The sequence below is a fragment of the Rosa chinensis genome, chromosome 2, assembly GCF_002994745.2.
Source record: "Rosa chinensis cultivar Old Blush chromosome 2, RchiOBHm-V2, whole genome shotgun sequence".
Taxonomy (NCBI): domain Eukaryota; kingdom Viridiplantae; phylum Streptophyta; class Magnoliopsida; order Rosales; family Rosaceae; genus Rosa; species Rosa chinensis.
Genome location: NC_037089.1, coordinates 33,578,799 through 33,593,484, shown reverse-complemented (window position 1 = coordinate 33,593,484; position 14,686 = coordinate 33,578,799). Strand labels below are relative to the sequence as shown.

The window sequence follows — 14,686 nt, the reverse complement described above, 5'->3', positions numbered from 1 at the left end:
TTTATGTTTCTTTTTTTAGTATCTTAATATTACATTTTGAAAATCTACACTACAAAAGACAAAACTTAAAGGGGGGTGAAATTTGCACACCCCCTTTTACATTCCACACACCCTTTGCATTATTTTAATATTTCTTATCAATCCATTATATTTCTCTTCCAAAACTACCCTTCTCTCTCTCTCTCCCCCTCCGATCCAAATCTCAGACTCTCTCTCTCCCCCCCCCTCTATGTTATCGAAATTGCAGCTCTTCTTCCGCCTGAATCTGACCCATCTCATTGTAATCCTCCACTACCCACATCCCAACATCAAGAACAATCTTTATCTCCAAACCAAGTCTCGAAAGTTGCAGAACCAGCGATCCTGGGATCATCGTCGCCGCCGCCGGAGCTAGACTTCCCAATCGAATGCCCCCTCGAAGAGAAGCTCAGCCTGGACTGGGTCCAGAAGCTTATGTCCATCTTCGATTGGTCTTCAAGAAATCTAACACCAATCCAATTCCCGGAGGTTCTTCCCGTCCGGGTTTTCGATTCCTTGGTTCTTTGTGCCTCCAAGATTCTCCACAAATAACCAATTGCGTCAAGATCGACGACTGCGGCCCTGACTCCACCGTTGTCGTCGTCGTCGGAGACGTCCACTGCCAGTTGCACGACGTTCTTTTTCTTCTGAAGGATGTTGGGTACCCTTCAGAGAATCGAGTCTTCGTCTTCAATGGGGATTATGTTGACAGAGGAGCTTGGGGTCTTGAGACTTTCTTGATTTTACTAGCTTGGAAAGTGTTAATGCCGAAGTGGAAACCGGGAGGGAGGGGGAGAGAGAGAGAGAGAGAGAAGGGTAGTTTTAGAAGAGAAATATAGTGGATTGATAAGAAATATTAAAAAAATGCAGAGGGTGTGTGGAATGTAAAAGGGAGTGTGCAAATTTCACCCCCCAACTTAAAATACTAAAGAAAGAAACATGAGGTGTAGATTGTAATAGTGGAGTGAAATTTGCATTACTCAAATTGTAATCTGCACTCCCACTTTCTAAATTTAATATATTTTATGATTTTACGTTTTACACTTCCTCTTTTGCCCTTATACTCCATCAAAGGATCAAAATGAAGGCATCTGAGCCTCTATTATGTAGTTCCATTAGGTCAACCGAAGGGGATTTCTAAGGTGACTAAGACTAAGAGTAGATATAGAAGTCCAATACCCGCCAGAATCTGAACCGATCTTTGCCTCGTTAAAACGGTGCCGAATTGGTCCAATTTGGCCTTCCTCATCCCCAATAATCTCTAGAAATCTCTGCAAGAAGAAGTCTTTAGAATCTAGGTATGACAAAAAAAAAACTGAGTTTTTGATTCAAATTTGAAGAATTCAAGTTGGGAAAAGCAGGTCCCAAATGAGAGACGCATCAAGAGAGAGAGGTTGGGGACGAAGGATGCGTTTTGAATTTTTGAAGGTTCGTGAAAAACAACCGCTTTTTTGTTGGCTAGAAGATCATAAACCAATTTTTGTTTTCAAAAAATGAGATGCTCTAGTTAAAACAGAATTGAAATTGAAGTTTGAAGATACACACGTGTGGGGTTGGATCTAGTAATCACACTAGTTGCTAGAACTTAGAGGAGAACTGTTTGAGAAACTCATAGGTGGTGATCATGGTGGTTTCAAAAATCGACATTGAAGCCTATCTTGGCCCCGATCCTTGTAACAAGACATCCATTGTCATCCCCATCCAGAACTTGCAGCCTCGAGTTGACCTTGTCGAGTGGGATTGTGATCAAAGATGACATGCCACCCTCCATGGCTACACTGGCTCCCTGAACTGCTGTTATTGTCTTCAAATCGGGCCTCTGTTTGCTCATCCTTCATTGACTTTTTCATAGTCCATGACAATGATCAACAACTTATCTCAATCCATGAAGTTTTTGTTTAATTATATTGGGACGTGATCAGTTTCTTTCATTGGTTATTAAACTGATACACTGCATCATGATGCTTTATACCTAGAATTCTAAAGGCTATCAAGTTGAAATTCGAATATTTTCCCTTTTATAATACACATACACCAATGCTGTCAAATCCAATGCAAACTTATTCACCAATCTTGTAGTCCAGATCCCATGAACAACGCAAACAAACCTTGAAGGAATGATGCCAACGCGTATTTGATTGAATATTTTAGTGGGGATTTGCAGTTATTGTATTAGAAGACTTACCTTGTTTGATCGTTCTAGACATTTTGTCTTGCAACAATAACAGTCAACTCCACTCCAAACCATCATTCGAGCAATATAGTATGATGTTCATCAAACTGAATTGGATGGTGCATATGTCGAAGTCGAAATCCCAAAACCTCTATCCAACCCCCTCAGTCCATTAGTGTGAAGAATGTTCCTGAAAGCATCCTACCCATTAAGATAATTACAAGAAGATGCTTTAAGAAGTTCCGCATTCAGATTCACACCACCTTGCACCATCAGTTTCTGAGACTCAGATGCCTTCTTCTCCGGGGTATAATATTGGAGCTGGGGTTGAAGATGAAGAGGCGGTGGGCCCATGGGTGAGAAAGCAATTTGGTGTTTTATTCAATTGATTTTTGGATGGAGTCTTTTTTTTTTTTTTGGAAATAATATCATGTTGATATATTAATACTCAGGTCAAAAAGAACCATTACATATCCTCCCTCTACAATCTATAGGTAGATAAAGAGTTTGTGGTAAACCACAACGATACATATATTAGGTCCCATCATTTGACTATACCAATGCTCACTTATTTAAGCAAGCCTAGACACTATAAAATAACTTAGTAAACAAGCAAGCCTAAAGGTATAAAAACTCATATAGTTGCCCTAAAAACAGTAGGCAATAGAGTTCCCTAAACAAAAAGAATTATTGAGAAATAGACAAACTAAAGACAATAGTAATAAGGCCTAGGCAAAACCCTAGCCCAATAAATCGAGCCCGTGTGTGATGAGTAGGGAAGTCCAGCCTCCTTCCTCTAGCCAAAAAAACCAATGCCACCGTCATGCCGCCTGTCAAAGACATCCACCTACCTGCCCGCACCCGAGCTACCAGCCACTGACTCGCCTACCTTCGTTAACGACTGTACGAAACACCACCAAGATGAAGCAGCAGCCGAGCCGCGACGTCCTGCCATCTCCAGTAAAAGAATCTGCACTAGCATCGATTGGACTTCTCCACGACGTGTCGTACTGCCTCCAATCATCGACGAGAAGGAGATTTGACTGGTTCCCTTCACCTCTAGCGCACAGACTAGACTAGGATCCTGTCCGGCAACACCTGCATCCCGTCAACAAAGCACAAGTGTCCTATAATCCCAACAAGGCTCGAGGTCTTCATCTTATCGACGAGGCTGGAAGTCCATGTCGCACTAACAAGGCTCAAGGCTTGCGCCACCAAGGAGGGCCGCCGGACGAGTAATTGGAAGGTAGAGAAAAAACTCTGGGTTTGGGTTTTTTGGGTTTGCCCAATGAGTTTTTGGATGGAGTATAAGGGCAAAAGAGGAACTGCAAAACATAAAATCATAAGATATATTAAAATCATAAGTCAAACGTTAAGTAAGTCACACCTGACCTAAAAATGTTACAAACATCTAGTTTCGGCTTTCCCCATCCCTGCTCACCATCTGTACCATCTGCGACCTATCACCATCTGTGACATATGATTTCAGACCCCGTCTGGTCTCAAAGTCAAACGTTAAGTAAGTCACACCTGACCTAAAAACGTTACAAACATCTAGTTTCGGCTTTCCCCATCCCTGCTCACCATCTGTGGCTCTTGGTACAAGGACCAATACATTTAAAATGAGTCACGCTTGACTCAAAATGTAACATCAAATTCACTACTTTTCAAACAATAGAAAACATCTTTTTCCACAATATTGTTTCCTGAAAAGTCGCCTTCAACAATAATATGAACATCATCATGCATATTATTCATCACACATCACTCACAAGAATATATATATTTCACGTAAATATATATATATATATATATACATAGTCATTCGCTCAGGAATGCCTACTAATACCAACTATAGTTTGCAGTTAAACAATTAACGCCAAAACAATAATGGTAATTCCGTTCATAATGAACCTTGTGAGATTACTCACCTTGAAACTCCCGCTGCGTCTTCAATATAGAACAAAGCAGCTCAACCACAATTTAACCATCCAAGGATACTTCGTCAAATACCTAATCACATATGGTTTCAACTTAGTAACAATTCACAAACGATTTAAGTCCGAAACCCCTGTTTTGAACTAAAATCCCTAAAGTGGCGCCAATCGAGGAAAAACCACATTCGAGACCTCCCAAAGTCTCCGGAATACTTCCACGATAGATATGACCAACTCACAAGTCGATCGGAAGCTCGAATCATCACGGATCGAATAAATCGACCGGTATGAAACCGTAAAAATCATAACAAATCCATACGAACTCCAAAATTTGCATATTATATATCAAAACACTCGTATCAACGAGTAGAACATATATAATACCAAAAACAGTTCCCTACATGGTCGGAAAGCCACCAGAACACCACCACATGCGGTGACGCACCACCGCCGGCCAAAACTCAATATTTCACAAAACTCCCAACATCAAAGCTGTTCATCTAAGCATGCTTGTAAATTTTCATAGCTAGCTCAAATTCAGAAAACAAGCAAAAAAGGTCGAAAAATACCTCACAAGTTTTGAATTTTTGCTCAACCTGAGTTGAACCGATTTCCACGTAAATCGATTCCAAACAAACACCATATATCGATCCAGAAGGCTCCCACGAAGCCAAAGAAGGAAACTTAAAGTCGTGCCGTCGGCGGCGCTACGTTTTCCGGTAGGGTCCAAAAATACCAAACTGCGCCGTACACGGTGGATATCGCTGCTAGAGGATGCCACAGAGACGACCAGACGAAGGAGAAGAATCAGTTGCCTAAGTTTCACGGCCAGAGCTCGCCGGAAACAGCCGGAAAAGTCGGGTCAGTTCGCCGGGTTCGGGTAGGGTCAGACGGAAGATTTCGTTTCTGAAGGAGTCGACCGAGAGAGAAGAGAGAGAGAAGATGGTTTCCAAAAATGGAAATGAGGAATTATGAAGATATTTTCTGATTTTCCATATTTATACTAAAACGGAAACTTCTTCCGATAGCCATAACTTCTTCATACGAACTCCCATTTCCGCGTTCCACATATCCACGAACTCGTATCGACGCGCTCTACAACTTTTGTGAAGGAAGTTTTCAGAGAATCTCAATGTATAAAAAGTCAACCTTGAGCCCCCTTTTAAAGTCATACTCTCCGAATAGAAATTCGTTCGAAACACTTCCGCTCCATCTACGAGCCACGAAATCGTCCAATAACCATAAATTAGATTCCGGAAAATCCTTGAAAAATAAAAACGAATTTCCGGGGCATCACATATCAATGCTTCAACCAGTTATGGATTTGCTGAAGCAAGATTCACTAGCAACTATTAAACTTGGATTGCTAGGACCTCCTTGACCACTACTGCAAGGTTTGGATACTTTCTTCCATTAAGCTTCCACCAGAGCAAAATTTTAAAGTCTGAACCTCTTGGAGGGTTCTCAATTGGATCCAGCAAATACCTATCTACATCATGTGACACAACAACTTTATCAAAATCGTCAAGCTCCCTTTCTCAATCGTCCAACAAGTCAGTCATCTCACCACTCATGCTTCTTGAACCAGAGTTGCTGCCACCATGCTTTTTGCCTCCTAAAACATGTGGTTTTTTTTCCTAATTAGTCATTTTCTTCCAAATGTAAACAATAGCCACCTTGATTAATGCCGATGTATTATCAACATATTTAGTCAAGACTCTTTTTATAGACCAATTTATCAAGCATGTTTCTAAAATTTTTCCTATGCTTATCCCCTAATAATTAGGAATTACACAAAAGTTTAGAATTCTTTTGTGCACTTCCAGCCACCATCAGTGAAATGTGTAATCAACACCATATAATTGATCTTTAGAACGGATCCACTTCTCGGTTGTTAAACACACATAGTGGCTAGCTAGCTCCTGACTAATTTTTTCTTTTCTTCTTCATACATCTTCCAAAACGATTTCACAACCACTCATATAAATGCTAGAATAAACCTTGGACATGCGACTCTACATAATTTCTTAAATCCGTCCTTGATGTGACTAATTAAATGGCAGCTCAGCTATAAAATATCATTTCTACTACACCTTGCAAGCAAGCTTCTTGGCTTTAGGGTGCAGTCTATACCCTCATCACTAGAGAAGGTTTGCTAAGGTTCCTATCACTGGTGAATACTTACTTAAAATTTTCTAAGTCAATCATACCATGATACGTTTTTACAAACTGTATTTATATGCCTCTTAATAATGCTAGAACCATTGTCATACGAATCAGAAGCAATGTCTTGAAGGCAGTACTTACATTCTGCGTGCTTTTGACTCCCAACTAAAAACTTATTTCCATGCATCTACAGTATCATAGATTGGCTTGTCGATCTTGTCGTAGTGCGCTCACATACCCGTGATCGTTCCACGGAAAAATATAGACCCTATGCTAGGGCAATGTGCTTATCGAATTGCTACTATGGCTTCTTCCTATTGGAAAGTCAAGCCTTTAATTATCATGTCTGAGTAATGTGCATGAAATCATTACGTGGATATCCTCCTGATCCTAATGTAGTGAAAATCACCTGTGATGGTTCAGCAGCACAAGATAAGTAAACTATTGTTGGTTTTGTAATTAGAGAAAGCGATGAGATAATCCTTTGGTAGCTTCTGCAAAGCAGATCGGCAAGGCAGCATCCGACAAGCAAGCTTTGTTTCGTGGTTTCTCTAATGAAAGTGACTCAAAATTATCGCTACCGATAGCTACTAAAGAAGCTATGGAGTATTTTAATAGTTAAAAAAAAACACACACACCAACCACCATACCGAACAAAACTCCAAAACGCCGCAGCATTCCCAAGAAAAAGCAAATGAATTTGTGTCTGTCTTGTGACACCACCAAAGGCTAAACAAAGCATCTTCTCACCAAACACAAATGCCACTCTCTCTCTCTCTCTCTCTCTCTTCGTCCCACAAGCAACACCTCTCACTTTCTCCCTATATCTGAGCCCGTGAGCTGACACAGTTTCTAAAGCGCGCTCCCCAATGGACGACATCTCCCGACGAAAGCAGCTGATGAGCTCTCGCCGACGATCATGGTGCTGCTCATTCACAGACCCACCCTCAAGCCCCGAATCCTTCTCGAACCCTAAACTCTCCAAACCCCTCCAAAAGTTGGACACTTTCTCCAAACCCAACTCCAACTCCGTCCCCAGCTCCCCACAGAGCACCAAATCCGGGCTCAGCCTGGTGGGCCGGATCGACCCCCGTCGGATCTTGTCCCCGGGTCGCGTCTCCCCAATCGATTCCAGCCCGATCCAGCAACTGGGCCCCGCCCCAGCTCCTCCTCCGCCTCCCGCCGCCGCCCAGATGAGATCCCAGAGCTTCCGGGCCCCGGCCCAGGTGAGAGCCGAGAGCGTGTCGAGCTCCGAGTGCAATGTGTTCGATGTGAGGTTGAATTTGAGAGGGAAAAGGGGCGGGGGCTTGGTTCTTGAGCTCAGCTCCGAGGTTCTGAGTTCCAATTCGGAGCTTTTCGCCGGATTGATCGGTGAGTACAGAAAGAGTAACAATGGGTCGTCGTCTTCGGGGTCGAAAATGTGTCGAATTGAGGTACCTGAGGTGGAGAATTTGTCAGTTTTTAGAGAAGCCATTGAGCTCATGTTTGAGGATGATGACATCACCAAGCGCCTCTTCAGGATTGGGGTGTATAGGGTTATTGATGTGCTTGAGGTCAGTGCCCACTTTCCTTTTTTTTTTTTTGAATTTGATTCTTTCTATGTATATATTCATTGTTATCTCAGTTTAGGAAGTATTCTGTTTGCTGTATTATCACTTTGTTTCGAGCTTTTAGATGGAATCAAGGTGAATGCAAGGAAGTTGGATGATACGAATTCGACCCTTTAATGAATTGAAATACCTGTATGCTAACATGTAGTCGAGCAAACATGTAGTGCACTATGTATTCTACTTTGCGTGTCTTGATTGATGGTTAGACTGACGGTGCTGATGGTAGGAGGTTGTGGGGGTTATTTCTTTTCTTGAGTTATCTTGTCTTGAGATTACAGCTACCAAAAGTTATGTTATGTGGTCACAGACCAAGGGACTAAAGACTAACAGAAGTAAGATATTCTATGACTCATAGTGTCTGGAAAACCATTGAGAAGGGTACTAATCTGTTTTTACCCCACCAAGTGTGGATTCTCAGTTATTGTGGTGATGCAATGTTGGGATATTGCTTTGGTAATTAATAAACTTGGCAAATTTCAGTGTATAATGCACAGACATGTTTCCATTAGCTTGCAGATCTCTTGAGATTGTCTTCACTGATGAACTGCTCTGCGGGAACTTTAACTTTTTTCTGCTTTTGCTTGGTTTTCATTTCATGCTTCTTTTTTTTTAGCATTGGTTGTATGTGCATACCTTTCTTTTTGAAAACATCTTTCCTGCTCATGTGAAAAAGGTACACATATTATGACATGAACGCATGAGGTTGAACCTTAGACCACCGGCTCATGTAGTGTAGTGTTATTTATTTTTTCCAAGGGGAACCTGGGTATATGTTGAAGTTTTATTAAAGTTCTCCCTCACTTAAAAATATCTACATTGTATGAGATTTTCTATGGGGGTATGTTATTTATATCAGTGCACACTGTTAATGGGTCCTTTTCTATTATTGCTAGGTATCTGCAGGCATCATGTTCACTAAGGGTGTCTTGTCCTGTTTAAAATATCTTGAGGCTGTTCCTTGGACTGAGGAAGAAGAGGAGAAACTTAGGAACCTGTTTACGAGGTTTAAGTTTGATGAGGCAACGACTAGAGACATCTTGGCCAGACTTTACTTGCTTGACTCTGTCGATTCTCAACAAAACTTATCCAGACAGCTTGTTTCATCTATCACCACTTGTACAGATGCAAATGCAAGGCATGAGCTGAAGTTGTTAGTCAAGGGTCTCCTGTGCAGAAGTTCAGTGTATGAGAAGGGTCATCATGACCTAAATAAGGAAGATATTTACGGTGTATGTCGATCATGTCTGTGTTCACTAGTTAGTCTCTTTGAGGAGGCCACTGGCAACATTTCTCATCAGAAAACTGTGAAGGAGACAGGTAAGCCTATGATAGAACGTGTCTCAAGGCAGGTTGATAATATCAACTGGCTGCTGGACATCCTGCTTGATCGGCAAATGGCTGAAGATTTTGTGGATATATGGGCCGAGCAGGGAGAACTTCTTAAAATGCATGGCGATACTTCTCCTATGGTCAGGTATGAGCTGAGCCGAGTTTCTGCAATTTTGTTTGTTGCAATGGGGACCCGAAAACTACAATGCCGGTCAGAGTCGAGATCAGGGCTTCTTCAGGCATGGTTTGGTCCAATGCTTTTGGATTTTGGTTGGCTGCAGAGATGTCGGAAGGGCCTTGACATAAAGAGTTTGGAGGAAGCTCTGGGTCAGACACTCCTTACGCTACCATTGAAGCAGCAGTATATGCTTTTTATGGAATGGTTTCGATATTTCTCAAAGCACAGCACCGACTGCCCTAACCTCAGCAAAGCCTTCCAGATATGGTGGCGTAGATCATTTCTACGAGGCTCCGAAACTTCTGCTATTGAATCCAGATGACTGGTAGAAAGCGTTAGTTTCCACCCTTGTATTGCAGTAGTGTAGGTGGAGATGCTGAAACATCTTGGAAATGAATAATGTAGATTAACTCTCTAGATTTGTTTTATCAGCTATTAGAGCATAGAATGGCATCATAATATCGGATTTAGTTGTCTTCCATTTTCGTTCAGAAACTGTCAAAACCACAATGATCTGAGGCGTCAATCATACTGTTCAATCATAGACAGGACAACTATGGTGACTCAGTTACCAAATACATGTCAAACTTTCATGAACAATGAGATAGGGAACCTCACATCTGTGAGAAGCACAACGATGAATTAAAGAAAAACATGAGAGACCAGGAGACAAATAGATTTCTTAAATCTTCAAAATACTATTATTCTCACAACTGTATTTATATATATATATGTTCTCCCCAAACACTAACCAAAAGATGGGGGCTTAAGACTACATAAGACTACATCAGCCCAAAACACACATTTATAATTAAATGGGCACTAAGAACCTGCTGCAAAACGCTGAAACAAAAGGGTCAGTGATCACTATATTAAACCTTTTCGGTTCATGGTGGTGGCTCAATTCTGCCGTATTCTTCTTCTCTTGATGGTTTCAAACACCGGCAGCCTTCTCACCTCGATTACGAAGCAAAGATTGCCGGTTGCAATATTCCGAAACATCCACACTGTGACAAAATGTTGTGTCTGAACCAATTGATGATCACGGCAGAAAGCTTTCCATCCTCCAGTTAAGACATGAATCTTGGACACCCAAGTTTTGAACTTCATGGGGTACTCCTTACCAGCTAAATCATAAGTCGTCACGTCAATTCCTTCGTTAAGATCTTCACTCTCATTCAACAATGGCATTAGATGCTTTTGCACATCTTCTTTGCTCATAGCTAGCCTTGACTGGTCATCCCTCACATCACTACATGTCAATTGCTTCTCAAAAGGCTCGCTGCAAATTTCGATCAATTTGTGTAGGCTTGGGACTGGTGGGAGATTAGGAGGGGTATAGTCCCCATAGAACAAACCTTGCTGTGGTTTTGCTTCATTCATAGCTTCTTGTTCTTCAGTGTGCACCGCTTTCCGCTTAGGACCTTGTTGTAGTTGCTGCGTTCTGGACAAGCCTTGTGCAACATTGACATTGTCTTCCTCTTGTTTTTCGATTTGCAGTGCCCTTGGTTTGGTTTCGGGATTCGGGTATACCCTAATATGTCCAACAGACTTGCGCTTCGTGTCCTCCAATTTCTGTATCTCTTTTTCAGAATCAAGCACCACATGCTTCATAAAACAAAGACTAAAAGCGGCCTTGATATCTTTTTCATCGGTAAGACTAGTCATGGGTGCCCTAGAGCTCTTTCCCAAACTCATACTCGAAGACATGGCTGCCACCTAAAGCTCATACGGGGAAGAAAAGAAAAATAATAGGTATTAATTTAAAAGAAAGATTCTTGCTCCAATTTAGATTCATGCCTATTTAATCATTTCTTTTCTTGGGCTGTAAGTAAAGTTATGCTGAAGTGTTTTAATTGTATTGGAATAGGAAAAGCTTGTGTTTAGCAAAGGTGCTATACTGCGCGTCTTTGATAATGTAATTACTTTTACTCAAAAAAGATAATGTAATTACTAGTTAGGGTTGGACTGTAAGTCTACAGCACAATATGTCCTATACTGTCTTTTTTTATTTTTTTTTATTTCACACAATTAACATTTCCTCCAGAATTTTATAACTCACAAATTTGTGGTGCTTTTTAAGCAAAGTATAAAGAGAGTATGCAATTAATAAATGGAATCGATTGACCAAAGACACATCTTTGACATGATAGACACATCTTGTAAACTAAAGCGAATTCAACATTTAGCTTCGTCTCAAGTTAACAACGGAAATAAGCAACCTCAAAAGCCAGAAATAATAAGAATAATCCTTTCATTAACTTTCAATAATTGTTCATACATATATACATAGAAAAATGTGAAAAAATTAATTGAGATTTTTTTTTTCTGTACATATATGATTTGAGTACTCAACATGTTCCACTGGCCAATGTAATGAAATTCACTCTAATGATTGGCTTCGCCACAGGTTCAGAAGGGGTTTGATAGTACGGCACCTTAAGTTCATTAAACTCAAGTTCCTCCAAGTCCCCAATATATGAACAAGCAGTGGAAGGACCAGCTCCATTGTTAGATTTTATTGCCCCCATTGTGTGACTATCCTTCATGTTCCCACCAGCAAAGTCTTTGACTTGATCTCTATCATCTTCAAGCTCATCCAGTTCTTTTGGCAAAACTTGGTCCGGAACATGTGGCTCCCGTGCCAGCTTCTCTGCTTGTTTAGAAATTGATGCATCGGCGACAACAGTGTTGATCGGCGGGTTGCACCTCACAGACTTGGGGTGCCTTGATGAGGAGTCGGTCTCTGCATCACCATTCTCCTGCCTTTTTCTCTTCTGACCTCCATCTGTCCCATCTAGAACAGTTGTTTTAGACTGACATTGAGCTATGTCGCCTGAAGCCTCCGGTTGAGGGGAACGTTGCCTTCTCTCCCAAGTTGCTTTAGATGTACGCAAACGTCGGATCCCTCCAGGAAATACAAAATTAGGGATGTCCCTGCGCTTTACATGGGATACACGAATGTCCATTCCAGTCTTCCTTGAAGTATAAGCATTCACAGCCCACTTAAATTCATCAACACATCTCCCTAAATGAACCGGCTCACCTCCTTTGACCGGAACTTGTTGGGTACGCTGTAGTCCCATGAAGAATGAGCTATGATAAGGTAGGGTCTTGTCTGGAAAATCACCAGGGTGTGGGTGACACTGCAACATGCCGCCAGTTTCATTCTCAACTTTGAGTGTTAGTTGACGGATCCGAGATTCAACCCAGCCTTTCCATTTCCTGAAGTCATCAGCACCTCCTGCACATATGTCTATCTGCAAGTAATTCTTATACGCGTCAAAGAAAGCATATGACTCGAAAAGGGTACCCCAATCAAAATCCTTATTTTCTGCTTCCATGGCCTTACAAATGTCATTTCCCCTCTGAAACTCTCCTAACATGATACACAAAGTACTCTGCGACACATTGTAGCTAGAGTTCATGGAAGGATAAGCTGGGGTAATTATAGGCATCAAATGGTACCTATCCCTTACATTTCTTCTTGGATCCCAAACCTGAAGTCCAAGCCCTTCTTTGATAGGGCAGAGCAATACTGGATTTGGCCAACGCCACTGAGTATAGACCCTGAAGAACCGAGACACTAGTAGACTAGGCAATGCATTTGGGTAAAGTTGGCATATGAAAGCCACAAGCAATGCCCAGTTTATACCACCAAGAAACCCTGCAACATTCGAATAAACACCACGATGCTTTGCCCATAACCTAATGCATCTTAATGTTGTGCGGAAAGTCTGAATGTTTGGGACCAACTTTAGAATTCGGTCTGTAACTCTACAACCATTGAGGCTTCGAACAGTTTGTTCATCACCAGCACTGACATGTTGTAGGATTGAGTCTTGTGACAAATCTAAGTCTTCAGGAATAACCGGAAGCGATAGTCTTGCATAAACAAGGTCTATCGAAACCCCATTGAACTTGAACTTCAGAACTGGAACATGAGCATCATGCACAGGATTCAACTCGGTTACTTCTTCTGGCATCTCAGACAACATCTTATACAGCTCCCCAAAGAAACCCTCTTCTCGAGTTACATATGCTGGTCCCACGCAGAGTGTATCTATATCTGCGCCAGGGCTATGAACTCCTAGCCTGTATGACCCAAAGGTGAAGACCTTAGCATTTGCTTCTTCTACAAATTCCTCATCGAAACCTTTGCCTCGGCTAATTGCTTTAACCCATTGCTTAACAATCTCGTCAAGTCTTCCTAGAACTTCCTCTCTAATCAGAGACTCCTCCCTACACTCATAAAGCCCGGCATCGTTGCGCAAATACCTTTCAAGTTCATTACTTTTCATTACATCGAACTCCGTTGGTCCAGACAATGAAATTGGACCCATTTTCACAGATTATACTAATTTGATACTATACTAATAACGCTAGCACAATTAATCAAAAAAGAAAACCCTTGCACAGTGCAATGGAAATCAAATAAGGTAGAAGGAGAACCGAGCTTAAACAAAATTATAAAGAAGAAACACAATTGATATAAAAAAAACAAGGCACTAAGGCAACAAAATTTGTGCCTATAAGAATAATAATTCGCAAGTACAATTACAATTTCTCAAAAACACTGGAGAGATATTCCCCCTTTGAATAACAAAACAGAGTGATGGTTTGGCTCTGCTACACTACCCCTTTATATAGTCACCAGTTATCCAACTGACCATAGGAAAGAGAAAATCCTATTCCTTGAAGGAAAGACTTTGACGCGTCCAACTTCCTCCTTTCTATCGGCACCAGTAACCCAACCGACTCTGGAAAAGAGAAAATCCTATTCCTGCAAGGAAAAGACTTTTGACACTTCCAAGTCCAATCCTATTCCTGCAAGAGACACTTCCAAGTCCAACTAGGAAAATTAACCCCTTTCCTAATTATTTCTCATTAACAGGGAACCTAGAAGCTTATCCCACATACATTTCTGACTCCCATCCTCACCCCGAAATGGGGTTCAAGTTTGTCCATCAAATTATAATTTAAAAAATAAAAAATAAAAAAAAAAATAAAAAACCCAAAAAAACTCAAATGTCTTAAATTAATCAATCTTTTACTGAATACATCCAGTGAATAGAAAGTCATTTTACCTAATTCCACTTGTTTTTACTATAGCCGAATGGATTCATCAATCTTCACATTCTGGAGAGACGATAATAATTAAAAATCTGAAGTATGTACCTTTCAATTTGGGTCGTATAATCGAGGATATCAACTTTTCCTTTGTGGTGTTAGTTGGTTCTTCTTTGAAACATATGTATCATGAAGCCAATATGGC

The 14,686-nt window shown here is 41.1% G+C and overlaps 3 protein-coding genes across 3 annotated transcripts; 1 reads left to right on the top strand and 2 right to left on the bottom strand.

Annotated features, from left to right (window-relative positions):
• The first annotated feature begins 6,990 nt into the window (after positions 1 to 6,990).
• LOC112188553 (BTB/POZ domain-containing protein At2g13690) lies at positions 6,991 to 9,896 on the top strand. Its single transcript, XM_024327691.2, has 2 exons — positions 6,991 to 7,847; positions 8,798 to 9,896. Exons 1-2 carry the CDS (start codon positions 7,164 to 7,166, stop codon positions 9,731 to 9,733), a joined length of 1,620 nt encoding a protein of 539 aa, XP_024183459.1. The 5' UTR covers positions 6,991 to 7,163; the 3' UTR covers positions 9,734 to 9,896.
• A 298-nt stretch (positions 9,897 to 10,194) lies between these two features.
• Positions 10,195 to 11,168, bottom strand: LOC112188554 (putative B3 domain-containing protein At4g03170). The gene has a single exon (XM_024327692.2). The coding sequence runs from the start codon at positions 11,119 to 11,121 to the stop codon at positions 10,312 to 10,314; it is 810 nt and encodes a 269-aa protein (XP_024183460.1). The 5' UTR covers positions 11,122 to 11,168; the 3' UTR covers positions 10,195 to 10,311.
• A 594-nt stretch (positions 11,169 to 11,762) lies between these two features.
• On the bottom strand, positions 11,763 to 13,742 carry LOC112190770 (nuclear poly(A) polymerase 1). Its single transcript, XM_024330249.2, has one exon. The coding sequence runs from the start codon at positions 13,710 to 13,712 to the stop codon at positions 11,763 to 11,765; it is 1,950 nt and encodes a 649-aa protein (XP_024186017.1). The 5' UTR covers positions 13,713 to 13,742.
• Between the last annotated feature and the right edge of the window lie 944 nt (positions 13,743 to 14,686).